Here is a 13511-nt window from a genome sequence, read left to right as displayed (position 1 = left end):
TGGCATTGGCATTGACCATTCTACTAATGTTTACGCTCGGCCATTGACATTTTAAATGTACACATAAATATACATTTAGCAGACGCTTTATCCAAAGCAACTTACAATAGGTACATTTGTCAGATAAGAAAGAGAAACAATAAATCGCTGTGGGAACAGTAAGGATGTTACGGATTGACAGCACTAGAAATGGCTGGCAATGAGCATTTCACACTCATTCACGTGAAACATTGAATAGCACAGAAGGACTATCACACTTGTTGGCAACTACAGAGAAATAGAGGAGCTGGATCAGTTAGTCTTTTCAATCGTTTTTAAAGCACGAAAGGGTCAATGGTTGCTTGTTATCCCTCTCATTAAAACTAGAACATTATACGATAAAAATGTTTGAGAGTAAAAGAACACTCACTGGAATCCTACTGAAGAGAACTAGGCCTGCTACCTCAATGGCATTCAATTAATCTCTGTAAGAATAGTAGATTTTAAACAATCACCGCCGTCACACAGGGTATTACAGGTAGCAGTAGGCCTACGTAGAACCATAGGCAGTAGAGCCTACTCGCCGTTGGGAAACAATACTTAATTCAATTATTTTAAGCATCTCAATATTTGAGGCCTACATCATCTGCTCCAAGAGGCCTTCAGCGACTCAAATATTAAACATCCAGCCCGGCTCGTCCTACCGAGGTTATCCAAAACATAGCACGCAGAACGTCTCCTTAAGACGTGGCGCCACAGCTCTGTGGCAGCACCACCACCACCACCACCACCACCGCTGCAGTCTCCCTCTGCTTCCAGGGCACTTGGTCCCTGACAAGCAGCGCGGCGTGTGTATCCTCTGGGGGTCCGACACGGGGGACCACGGGCGGATGTCCATACCTCGGAGTTTGTACAGCTCGCCGTTTGAGTTCACCACGAACATGTGTGGGGCCTCGTCGCTGGGGGTCACCGAGGCACCGATCAGGGGAAGGGACCCCCTGGGTTTCTGGCTCTTTCCCTGCTCGCTGACAAAGTACTGCAAGTGCCCCGACTCCGGATCCAGGACAAAGTACCTGCGGAGGGAGAGGAGAACAGAGGGGAGAGGATGAAGGAGGAGGAAACGATCATGGGAGACAGCGGGGGGCATGGGGGGGGGGGAGGGAGGAGGAAGTAAAAAATTATGTTAGGTAGCGAGATAAAAGGGGAGGGGATATAAGAGAGTTCATTAATGATCTCATGGTTTTGTTTTATGGTCAAGCTGTGCTCACTATTCTCTTCTCTATTTTTTGCTCTTAATTGAAAAAGTGTGTGTGTGTGTGGGCGAGGAGGAGTGGTGGCCTATAGAGAAAAGGAGAGGCTATAGGCTGATATTAGGCCTACTACACCAAGCTCAGTCCCATAACCCTGATGTAGCCATGAGCAGTTGGATCAGCCAAACCAAAAGCTACAAATTCACAGATTACATTTTAAAGTTTCCACTTTATTGGATTCAAGCCTCTCCTGGAACCGTCACCTTATCGTGGTGGAGAGGTTTGCGTGTCCCTGTGAACCTGAGAGCTGTGTTGTCTGGAGCCTTGTGCTCCTGGTAGGGTCTCTCATGGCAGAGTGGTCTCAGGTGAGGGGCCAGACTAAGAATGGTTCACAAAACTCCAATGAAGAACGAAAAAAGAGGAGATGTGACCCGGCCCGGAGGAAGCCCGGGGCCCCCGTCTGGAGCCAGGCCCAGACGGAGGGCTCGATGGCGAGCGCCTGGTGGCCGGGTTTGCCACGGAGCCCGGTCGGGCACAGCCCGAACAAACTACGTGGCACCCCCCCTCTCTTCATCCCATGGGCCCACCACCTGTGGGAAGACCCGTTGGGGTCGGGTGCGCAGCCACATGGGTGGCAGCGAAGGTCAGGGGTCTCGACGGACCAGACCCGGGCGGCAGAAGCTGGCTCTGGGGACGTGGAACGTCACCTCGCTGTGGGGAAAGGTGGAGCGCTATCAGTTAGATCTGGTGGGGCTTACCTCCACGCACAGTCTCAGCTCTGGTACCGTACTCCTGGATAAGGGTTGGACTCTATTCTTCTCCGGAGTTGCCAAGGGCGTGAGGCGCCGGGCGGGTGTGGGGATACTCATAAATCCCCAGCTGAGCGCCGCGGTGTTGGAGTTTACCCCGGTAGACGAGAGGGTCGCCTCCCTGCGCCTAAGGGTTGTAGGGGGGAAAACTCTGACTGTTGTTTGTGCGTATGCACCAAACAGCAGCTCAGAGTACTCGGCCTTCTTGGAGACCCTGAATGGAGTCCTGTATGGGGCTCCAGTAGGGGACTCCGTAGTTCTGCTGGGAGACTTCAACGCCCACGTGGGCAACGATGGAGACACCTGGAGAGGCGTGGTGGGGAGGAACGGCCTCCCTGATCTAAACCCGAGCGGTCGTTTGTTATTGGACTTCTGTGCTAGTCATGGATTATCCATAACAAACACCATGTTCGAACATAAGGGTGCTCATAAGTGTACCTGGTACCACAGTACCCTAGGCCGAAGATCGATGATCGATTTCGTGATCGTGTCATCTGATCTGAGGCCGCATGTTTTGGACACTCGGGTAAAGAGAGGGGCGGAACTGTCAACCGACCACCATCTGGTTGTGAGTTGGATCAGGGAATGGGGGAAATTTCGGATAGACCTGGTAAGCCCAAACGAGTAGTGCGGGTGAACTGGGAACGTCTGGAGGAGGCCCCCGTCCTAGGTATCTTCAACTCACACCTCCGGCGGAGCTTTTCTGGCATTCCTGTGGAGGTTGGGGGCATTGAGCCGGAGTGGGCGGTGTTCAAAGCCTCCATTGCTGAAGCTGCGGTGGCTAGCTGTGGCCTCAGGGTCTTAGGCTCCTCAAGGGGCGGTAACCCTCGGACACCGTGGTGGACTACGGTGGTCAGGGAAGCCGTCCGACTGAAGAAGGAGGCCTTCCGGGATATGATATCCTGGAGGACTCCTGACTCGGTTGCAGGGTACCGACAGGCTCGAAGGGCTGCAGCGGCTGCCGTGTCGGAGGCTAAGCAGCGGGTGTGGGAGAAGTTCGGAGAGGCCATGGAGAAGGACTTTCGGTCGGCACCAAAGTGTTTCTGGAAGACTATCCGGCACCTCAGGAGGGGGAAACGGGGAACCATCCAAGCTGTGTACAGTAAGGATGGGACTCTGTTGACCTCAACTGAGGAGGTCGTCGGACGTTGGAAGGAACACTTTGAGGAACTCCTGAATCCGAATAACACGCCCTCTATGTTTGAGGCAGAGCTCGAGGTTGATGGTGTTTCGTCGTCAATTTCCCTGGTGGAGGTCACTGAGGTAGTCAAACATCTCCGCAGTGGCAAAGCCCCAGGGATTGATGAGATCCAGCCAGAAATGCTAAAGGCTCTGGGTGTTGAGGGGCTGTCATGGTTGACACGCCTGTTCAACATCGCGTGGGAGTCGGGTACAGTGCCAAAGGAGTGGCAAACCGGGGTGGTGGTTCCCCTGTTCAAAAGGGGGACCAGAGAGTGTGTGCCAATTACCGGGGTATCACACTTCTCAGCCTCCCTGGTAAAGTCTACTCCAAGGTGCTGGAAAGGAGGGTTCGGCCGATCGTCGAACCTCAGATTGAAGAGGAACAATGCGGTTTTCGCCCCGGACGTGGAACTACGGACCAGCTCTTCACTCTCGCAAGGATCCTGGAGGGGGCCTGGGAGTATGCCCATCCGGTCTACATGTGTTTTGTGGATCTGGAGAAGGCGTATGACCGGGTCCCCCGGGAGAAACTGTGGGAGGTGCTGCGGGAGTATGGGGTAAGGGGGTCTATCCTCAGGGCCATCCAATCTTTGTACTCCCAAAGCGAGAGCTGTGTTGGTGTTCTCGGCAGCCAGTCAGTTTCGTTCTCAGTGGGTGCTGGTCTCCGCCAGGGCTGCGCCTTGTCACCAATCCTGTTTGTGATATACATGGAGGGGTTGCAGTTCGGTGGTCTGAGGATCTCGTCACTGCTTTTTGCAGATGATGTGGTCCTCATTGGATCATCGGCCTGTGACCTTCAGCACTCACTTGATCGGCTGGCGGCCGAGTGTGAATCGGCTGGGATGAGGATTAGCACCGCTAAATCTGAGGCCATGACTCTTAGCAGGAAACCGGTGGATTGCTTACTCCGGGTAGGAAATGAGTCCTTAGCCCAAGTGAAGGAGTTCAAGTACCTCGGGGTCTTGTTCGCGAGTGAGGGTACTATGGAGCGTGAGATTGGCCGGAGAATCGGAGCAGCGGGGGCGGTATTGCGTTCGCTTTACCGCACCGTTGTAACGAAAAGAGAGCTGAGCCGCAAGGCAAAACTCTCGATCTACCGGTCGATCTTCGTTCCTATCCTCACCTATGGTCATGAGGGCTGGGTGATGACCGAAAGGACGAGATCGCGGGTACAAGCGGCCGAGATGAGTTTTCTCAGAAGGGTGGCTGGCGTCTCCCTTAGGGATAGGGTGAGAAGCTCAGCCATCCGTGAGGAACTCGGATTAGAGCCGCTGCTCCTTTACTTAGAAAGGAGTCAGCTGAGGTGGTTCGGGCATCTGGTAAGGATGCCCACTGGGCGCCTTCCTTGGGAGGTGTTTCAGGCACGTCCAGTGGGGAGGAGACCTCGGGGAAGACCCAGGACTAGGTGGAGAGATTATATCTCAACACTGGCCTGGGAACGCCTCGGGATCCCCCCGTCAGAGCTGGTCAATGTGGCCCGGGAAAGGGAAGTCTGGGGCCCCCTGCTTGAGCTGCTCCCCCCGCGACCCGACCCCGGATAAGCGGATGACGATGATGATGATGATGATGATGATGGATTCAAGAGTGACATTTAAATCAAGTTAAAATGAAAACATCAAATAGAAGGCACACATAGGCCTCGTCATATCCTACTTGTAGCCAAAACTGCACTTCATAATAATGGGCTACTTATTATCAAGACGGCCCTTCAATCCTCTATTTAACACGTATCGAGAAAACTAAACAACTCCCCACAATATAAAAAGAAGGCAGGCAGCCCGACTGAAGACCATCCATCGGCCACCCCAGCAGCAGCAGCAGTAACGTGATCTGGAATTAGCCGACTTTCCGGTGCAGCAGCCCGAGGGAGCAGCCTCTTTGCTTTGTCCCATCATCACATCCTCCTACAATCCTTTTCGTTTTCCTCTGCTTCTGCCCTGTGAACTAATGCTCGCTCTACCACAGCGCTTTTCAGGGATCTATGCTATTGACTCGGTCCTCTCATCCAACATCTAACCATAGCAGGGGGTTTACATAAGTCAATAAACTCTGCTGGAGAACCCGCCGGCTCCTGCACAGATGAAAACCAGTCTGCATGTTGATGTTTTTTTATACAGTTATGATCGATTTTGATTTGAAGATATCACAGACTGCTATCACATCACTATTTCTGCTCCATCTTTTTATTTATTTACCCTGGGGAAAAGTTACCAAACACACAAACATGGGGAGACTGTATGCATTTCTGAGGAGACCCAGGTCACTGCAACGGAAGTCGCTTTGGGTCAACAGGTGATATCACTTGGCTGCTAATTTCAGCCAATCAGAAAGAGAGGGTGTGGTTGGCAAACCGAGCCAAAGCGACCTGTACGTCTGGATTATTCTGCAGGTTTGGTTTCACACAAAACAATAAAAACAAAACAATAAGAATGTGCTTTTGGCGTACTACATTGAAGGGTATCCCCTTTCTCCTTTTCCGAAATGCTAGACGTTGTACCTAGTTTGTTTCTACATAACTGAGGTTCAAACTAATGGCAAAACAGTTTTGCATTATTATTTTAACGTCAGCAAAATGTTTTAGTTATTTAGGGATGAATAAAAAACACTCTAGGCCTTAGCAGTTAATGTGGAGATAGTGGGAAGTAATGTCAGGCACATGGGCCCATAAACGCAAGCATATGGCATTTCCCACTGACAAAGACAGGTGGCTCTTAACAAATATGTCTGCCTGCTGAATCTCAAGTGAATCCCCTGGGTTTCCCCCTGGCAAATAATGCTGTTCAGAAATTGATCCTGCCCCACCCACGACCTTGCACCCCGCCCCCTCCATTGTAAGACAATGTGATTCATGTATTCTCTTACACCGTCAGCATAGGAACTTTTGGGATTTACGCGCACACACACACACACACACACACACACACACACACACACACACACACACACACACACACACACACACACACACACACACACACACACACACACACACACACACACACACACACACACACACACACACACACACACACACACACACCGCCCTGTCAAGTCAGCAAACAGATCATAGCGTCACGGCTGACCGCTGTAGGTAGTCTTTCTCTTGTGCTCTACTACAGCACAGGTGTAACATGCTGTACTGCTGGTGGTGTGTTGACCTTCTAACAAGCGGCCCAGTGTTTCAGGACGGCTACGCCATCCGCCCGCTCACCCTAGCGAAAAGGTCTGCCGGCGCACGCTGCGGAAACCACGTGACTGGGGCCGGTTCTTAGAAGAGCGCTCAAAAGTTCAAATGTGACTCAGCTATTGCATGGTCAATATTGAAGCAGGACTCAATTCACGTTACATTTATCAAGGGTTAAAATACACATTCATCAATCATTCATTCGTCATTTTTCTGGGACCAGTTCCGATAAAAATGCTTATCAACAAGACTCTTAATAGAAATGAAGATTATTTATATCATTAATATAATTGATTTGATAATATCTCAAGTCCAATAAAAAAACGTTCAGAAAGGTCAGATCAGACAGGATACATAATGTGCATAAAATCTCAAAACATAAACAAATGTTAAAAACAAAAATCATAAAAAATGATTGAATAGATTTGCTTTCCCACATTGGGTAGAATGCAAGTCTAAAACAAATAAATACTCATTTTCTTTCCTCAATGACTGCACAGCCAGTCGGACACAATTCAATTACACCCCTGGCTCTCACTTGTTGTTCTAATCACATGTCTTAACAATTATAGTTTCCTCACATATCCCTTATTAAACCACCTCTGGCATAAATATAACCCATTTAAAAAGACAAGAGGCACAACACAGATAATGTTGGAATCACGTTGCCTCGCAAGTGGTGGGTGTTCAAAATAGTAATAATATAATGGTGTTAAAGGGAAAGAGACGGGCAAAACATAAAAGAGAGACAGAGACAGAGACAGAGAGAGAGAGAGACCATACAAGAGCGTGCCTGCAACAAATCCACAGAACAATCTGCAGACTCACATTGTTGGACTTCCATGTATAAACAGGATATGGTAACCATGATAAGCAGCAGACCAAAGGCGGTTCAGACAGGAAGCTGCTGGTGTCGCAGCTCAGACTCGACAGCACTGTCAAGGATCCCAGACACTCGCATCGTCAGGGATTCGCATGAATTGGACGATAGTCGATAGTTTCAAGCCAAACCTACAATGCTTTCATCAATACCGGGGCTAGAGTCAATGCTGGCGGTGGCGGTTGATAGATACTGCGCTATCATAGCGCAGTATCTATGATGGTCCATGGCTGAGTAATGACCACGGCGAACGGCCAGTCACATCCACCTCACACGTGGCCAACGCTCAACCCGATGGCCCCAGTGGCCGGCTGGGCGGGAGAGACCTGCCGAGTGCTCCATCAACCCTCTGGGGAAAATAGAGCAAGAGTGGCTTGTTTAAAAAGGCTTTGCCCACTTATAATCTGTGCTGGAACACCTGCCTGACAAGGTGTCAGTGTACACCCACCTCTCCCCAACCCGGCCCCACCCGTTTACAGACACCAGCTCCACCTGTTTACATCCACCACCTCCACCTGTTTACATCCACCAGCTCCACCTGTTTACATCCACCAGCTCCACCTGTTTACATCCACCACCTCCACCTGTTTACTTCCACCAGCTCCACCTGTTTACATCCACCACCTCCACCTGTTTACTTCCACCACCTCCACCTGTTTACTTCCACCAGCTCCACCTGTTTACTTCCACCAGCTCCACCTGTTTACTTCCACCAGCTCCACCTGTTTACATCCACCAGCTCCACCTGTTTACTTCCACCAGCTCCACCTGTTTACTTCCACCAGCTCCACCTGTTTACATTCACCAGCTTCACCTGTTTACTTCCACCAGCTCCACCTGTTTACATTCACCAGCTTCACCTGTTTACTTCCACCAGCTCCACCTGTTTACATTCACCAGCTTCACCTGTTTACATTCACCAGCTTCACCTGTTTACATTCACCAGCTTCACCTGTTTACATCCACCAGCTCCACTTGTATACATTCACCAGCTCCACCTGCATACATCCACCAGCTCCACCTGTTTACAGACACTTGAGCTTCCGCCGGTATAGCGCTGAAACGCTGAATACAAAAGATACAAGTCGGTACTGACGAGTTTGCACGATACATGCCTCAACCTCACCAGAATGGGGTGTGTGTGTGTGTGTGTGTGCGCGTGTGTGTGTGTAAGCGTGCCTGTGTGTTAAAAGTCTTCGCCGAAGGCATCTGCCCAATTGTAAGGCCAGAAATCCTTGAGGCGGAACAACTTAGTACCAGTCAACCGACGGTGACTACGGTTATCCTAGAGATTTGCAATCACACAGCAGCCAGCATATGTCACTTCAATAATATGCCTTCTTTCCAAGTAAGAAAGGCTACTACTTTCGGACAAGATAATCTGACTGCGGAAGTAAGCTTAAAACTTTTAATTCAGGGTGTCTGACACGGAATACGGAATGAAAAACACGGCTGGCTGGTGGGTAAATATGTAAAACCCTACCCTTGGCGGTGCCCTTTCTTCCTGGCATATCGCTACTCTCTGTAGTCAGCTCTTGGCATGCTCTCTGCTGTCTTGTGTAAATAAACACTCCCTTACACACATTCCTCAGAGAAGAGGAGCAAGGAGCTCTTAAGTTCACCAGTCTTTTGGGTCTTTCCCGGGATGACCTCCACATGGTTCTCAAACCTTCCTTCTTCCTGCTCTTCTATTAAACCAGGTGTGACTGTGCTTAGGCCAGGCAAGGCAACTTTATTTATATAGCACTTTTCATACACAAGGCAGACTCAAAGTGCTTCAAATATAAACCATATACAATGCAAAACAATATATACAATAAAATAAAATAATAGATAAGTTAAAGAAAACATATGCAAAAAATTAGTAAAATATATAGAAAATAAAAGGCAAAGTTAGCTTACTAGTCGAATCACATCACAAGTGTCCACCTATATATGATGGATAGATAAGAAAACGGTAGCAACATTTGCTACAGTCCACTGGTTAGTCTAGTGGACTGCTCTATTCAAAATACATCTAGGTGGATACGCCAACTTGGGGTGTCGCTAAGGTACAGGAAAAGGCCGACTTTCATACAGCTTGTAATGGCCAATCACAATCACACCTGGTGGTATAATAGAGGCCCTTTAAAGGACTAAAGAACCTCACACCACCAGTCCACCGCACATTGCAAGCAGCCGGACAAGAAAAAGGGTCTCCACCCACACACACACACACACACACACACACACACGAAGAGCAATGTCCTTTTAACCCCACCTACACATGAAACTGAACCACAGGTTAAAATACCAATAACCAAACATAGCGCAGCTGAAAAACAACCACATACGACAGTTATATTTGACTTTTTCTTTAGCCAGGATTTTTTATGCTTAATGCCCTGAGTACAGACATCAAAATGCCAGACGGTGGAGGGCATGTATTCAGACCCAAGTCACTTGGCTTAGAAATGTCATGAGTTGACTAAGTGCATGGACTGGAGAGGTGCAAACACTTTTGAAATGTACTAGCCTTGGGGATAAGCATTCATTTTGGAAATGATTTTAGAGCTTTTTAATACTTTGTGTCCACCCTTCACCAACACCTCATTATTACGCTCGTTATGGATTAATTGTGCTCAAATATATCAACGTTATTTTTGCGGAACGTGAAATTACATGTACATGTAGATCTGAAAAAGTGTTTGGTGTGAATCTGTAGGCGTACAAAGCATAGTTACCCGAGTACTATTTTAAAAATGAAGTTAATAAAGTCAAATGAAAAATTATCAAAGCTATGATGTATTGGGATTTTAGCACAGGGTGATGGCATTTGCATTCGGAAAAAATAAAAAGTTTAAAATCACCCAAAATCAAGATATCTGAAGGCAGACTTTTAAGGTCCTGCTTAAATGCACAGCCAACAACAGAATTTGGGCCTTGGCAAAATAAAAGCAGGGGTAGGATGTGCTTTAATCTTGGAACAGTTACCAGAGCTGTATTCTGCAGCTAAAATGTCATGCATCAAACATCACTACTTTGATTTTGTCAAAGGCAACAGGAAAATGGGTTAGCTTTGAAGAAAGCTAAATAGGTTTTGGATAATCTATCTGAATGACCAGTCATTTTTCTGTATCTTCAGGCTGTAAGAGTATATATTTGTAAGCATAGGAATGTTTCTAGCGGTTGTATTACTGGTAGTAAAGTCACACAAAATGTTTTTTTAAAACAGAGACAAATAGTCTCTGTTTTAAAAATACATTTTGACATCAGTAGATTTGGGTATGTGTCCATGAAGGACTACTTGAGGCCAGGTTGTTGGTTACATTCAGAGCAAACTCTAGCAGTCTGCTTGCATCTGACCACAAATGTAGGCTATCTGAGCCTGGGCTTGTGCCAAGGTAACTGAAGCAGAAGGATGTGTCCTGTAAGGCTAGACTGTCGCTTCTAAGCAGGGGGTAATTGAAAGTGGACAGGAATATCAACCTTGAAGGACAAATAGATTGTTCGATAGTGATACCGATCAGCATCATAGTCAACAAGGTTGTTAGTTGATGTTACATTTTAAGATGCAAATAAACAATATAAAACATCTTGCAATTAACAACTAAATCATGGCTGCATTAACCATAAATTATGAACTGTAGCTTGATTCCACTCCAGTTGGCCGTGATGGTTTTGTTATAATTCAGGTAATTATAGCAGAATTTCTACAGCTCTTTATCACACAACAGTCAAATATGTGCCTGGGCTTCAACACTTACTGGATAATTGGATGACACATCCAAGACTAAGAACTAATGCACTTTTAATTACGTGAGAAGTAACATCCAAATCCCAGACACACATTCTCAAGAGCATGTGTGTGTGTGTGTGTGTGTGTGTGTGTGTGTGTGTGTGTGTGTGTGTGTGTGTGTGTGTGTGTGTGTGTGTGTGTGTGTGTGTGTGTGTGTGTGTGTGTGTGTGTGTGTGTGTGTGTGTGTGTGTGTGTGTGTGTGTGTACGTATGAGTGTGTACACAAAGTGCAGTACAGCTAGCTAGGTATGTGTCTAAGCACAATAATTATACAATCTCTACAACAATATATAGCAGGTGACTTCTTCCATCCATTCACAGCAATCATTTGAAGGATGCATTTTTGCAAGCATCGACTGTCACTACTGTATAGGTAATCTAACCAGTGAATGACATGTTATGTCATTCTGTTCAGATTCGGTTGATTTTTCCGTGAAAACCACTGGGTTGAGCTTGGTGAAACACAACACACCCTGTGGTCTGAAGGAATACATGGAAACCAAATAATTGTCACTTAGTGGTCCTTAATGGTTTCTTAAAGAGGCACGCTGGAAGATTCTGTTTGTTTTTGTAACAACAAACAAATCAATATATGGATCACATATCCTCTATTTTACAGATTGTGAAAATATTTAGTGTGGTAATATTAGCTAGCATCACACACACCAACAATAGAGAAGATCTTCAGAGCAGTCACTAACGGTGAATGTAGTCAACTCTTCCCCTTAGGGTGGTTGATAATAAGTTTGATGAGTCATTGAGTAATGTCCAACACTCAACATTCAACACTCAAACACTCAACTGTCTGACTTGACGAGTTTGAGGTATTAAAGAACACAAAATTAATCAACTGAGATACGCTAGACTTTAAACAATTCGCCTGTCTCATGTTTTATAGCAGTTCAGTGTACATCATATCAGTGTACAACACAGTAAACAATATGTCCTTCTTCCTTCTGTGCTATGTGTACTCTTTAAAAGGCTTAGTTCCACTAAATAGCAGACCTTGCAGTTTCCAAATAAATCGAAATGTGTCCTTTAGCCTGGTAATAATCATATAATCGGATATAAGAAACATCTAATGTTAAACCTGCACTACGCTTTTTCATTAGCAATCTCTAGTGGCATGAGTTTGAGCTACAGACTGTAGCTCAAACTCATGCCACTAGAGACTGCTAATGAAAAACTGTAGCCTACAGTTATACATTATCCCACGGAGTGTGTGCGTGTGTGTGGGATGAGAAGTGGATGAGAATAAAGCGATTAAGGAGATACAAATCCATGGCTGGGTTAGAGCATTTTAATCTCGAGAAACTTTTTACTTTCGAATTGTGCAGAGAGTAAATAACTGCAGTCCAAAAGTTACATAGTGCAGGTTTAACTATAGCCCGTCTACAAGAGCCGTTGGCCGTTGTGATTTCCGTTTTACGGTGACACGCTCGAAAGTGCAACGTGGACGGAGAGGTGTGGGGAGGGGAGAGGTGTGGGGAGAGAGAGACATAACAACACGCAGGGATGGGGTCATCTGCTTTCACGTTAACATGTACATGTGCCTTAATAAATACCCTTACCTGTTTTGCCAGCCTTGAAGGAGGTTGGTGTATTTGCTCAGCACTCCTTCCAACTGTCGTTTCCCAGCATGCTGTGAATGCATACTGTTCCCGAGTAAACCTCCCCGACCTCCCGCGACTCCGCTTGAGCTGCCGAGGGAGGCTGAACCGGGGCTCTGCGGACCCGTCCTTGCGATCTTCCTCCCGCTGTTCGTCCCCCTCTCCGCGGAAAGCGACCCAGAGTTATTTTTGTTGGCAGCTGGAAGAGTCGGACTGCAGGCTGTCTTGTCCATTCTGACCACGGGACGGCGGAGGCGGGGTGGGTTGGGGGGCGGGGGGGGGACACAGCCAGGATGGAAGTAGACCAGTAGTGAGATTCGACTAGAACATAAGTGATCCCAGGACGACGTGCGGCTACTGACCTACATGAGAAGCGTTAATTATGCAAACGCCATGGTCGGTTAAGATTTGAGCATTCTTCAGTGCGCACGAATTCCCCTTCAAAAGGACATTGCATAGCTTTTTCCCCGTGCATGTCCCGTGGTTTAGATTCTTCCACTGCGGTCGTGCTGCACCGTGCTTCTCTCTCCAAGCGTTTTCCAGCTATGGAATTGGGCAAGAAGATTGCAGACACGCCCACTCCTTTTTGGAGCCGGCCCCCCGGATATTACAATACAATCTTAGAACACATCATCACAACCCAAGACTGCGCGTATGGTTCTTCTCATAAGGCATCCGTGGTGAGGTCGACGTTTCAGGCTGGCTAGTGTATGGTCGACGAGAGAGAATGACAACGACCTATTTTTAAGTAGCTTAATGAGTTAATTTTCAGATTTCCAAATTAAACGCTTCCATAATTTTGCATTCAAATTGCTTTATGTGATTTTTTTTTTTATATCA

General features: G+C 47.2%; 1 protein-coding gene across 1 annotated transcript in view; it reads right to left on the bottom strand.

The window, feature by feature from the left end:
• Positions 1–13227, bottom strand: part of LOC132450712 (oxysterol-binding protein-related protein 10-like) — a 51739-nt gene extending 38512 nt beyond the window's left edge. Inside the window, exons 1-2 of the mRNA XM_060042769.1 lie at positions 12633–13227; positions 880–1052 (exon numbers count right to left, since the gene is read on the bottom strand). Coding sequence (XP_059898752.1) covers positions 880–1052; positions 12633–12904 — 445 coding nt within the window. The 5' untranslated portion in view covers positions 12905–13227. The remainder of the gene's footprint in view (positions 1–879; positions 1053–12632) is intronic.
• Between the last annotated feature and the right edge of the window lie 284 nt (positions 13228–13511).

This window comes from Gadus macrocephalus, chromosome 22 (assembly GCF_031168955.1).
Source record: "Gadus macrocephalus chromosome 22, ASM3116895v1".
Taxonomy (NCBI): Eukaryota; Metazoa; Chordata; class Actinopteri; order Gadiformes; family Gadidae; genus Gadus; species Gadus macrocephalus.
This window is presented reverse-complemented; position numbering and strand designations above follow the sequence as displayed.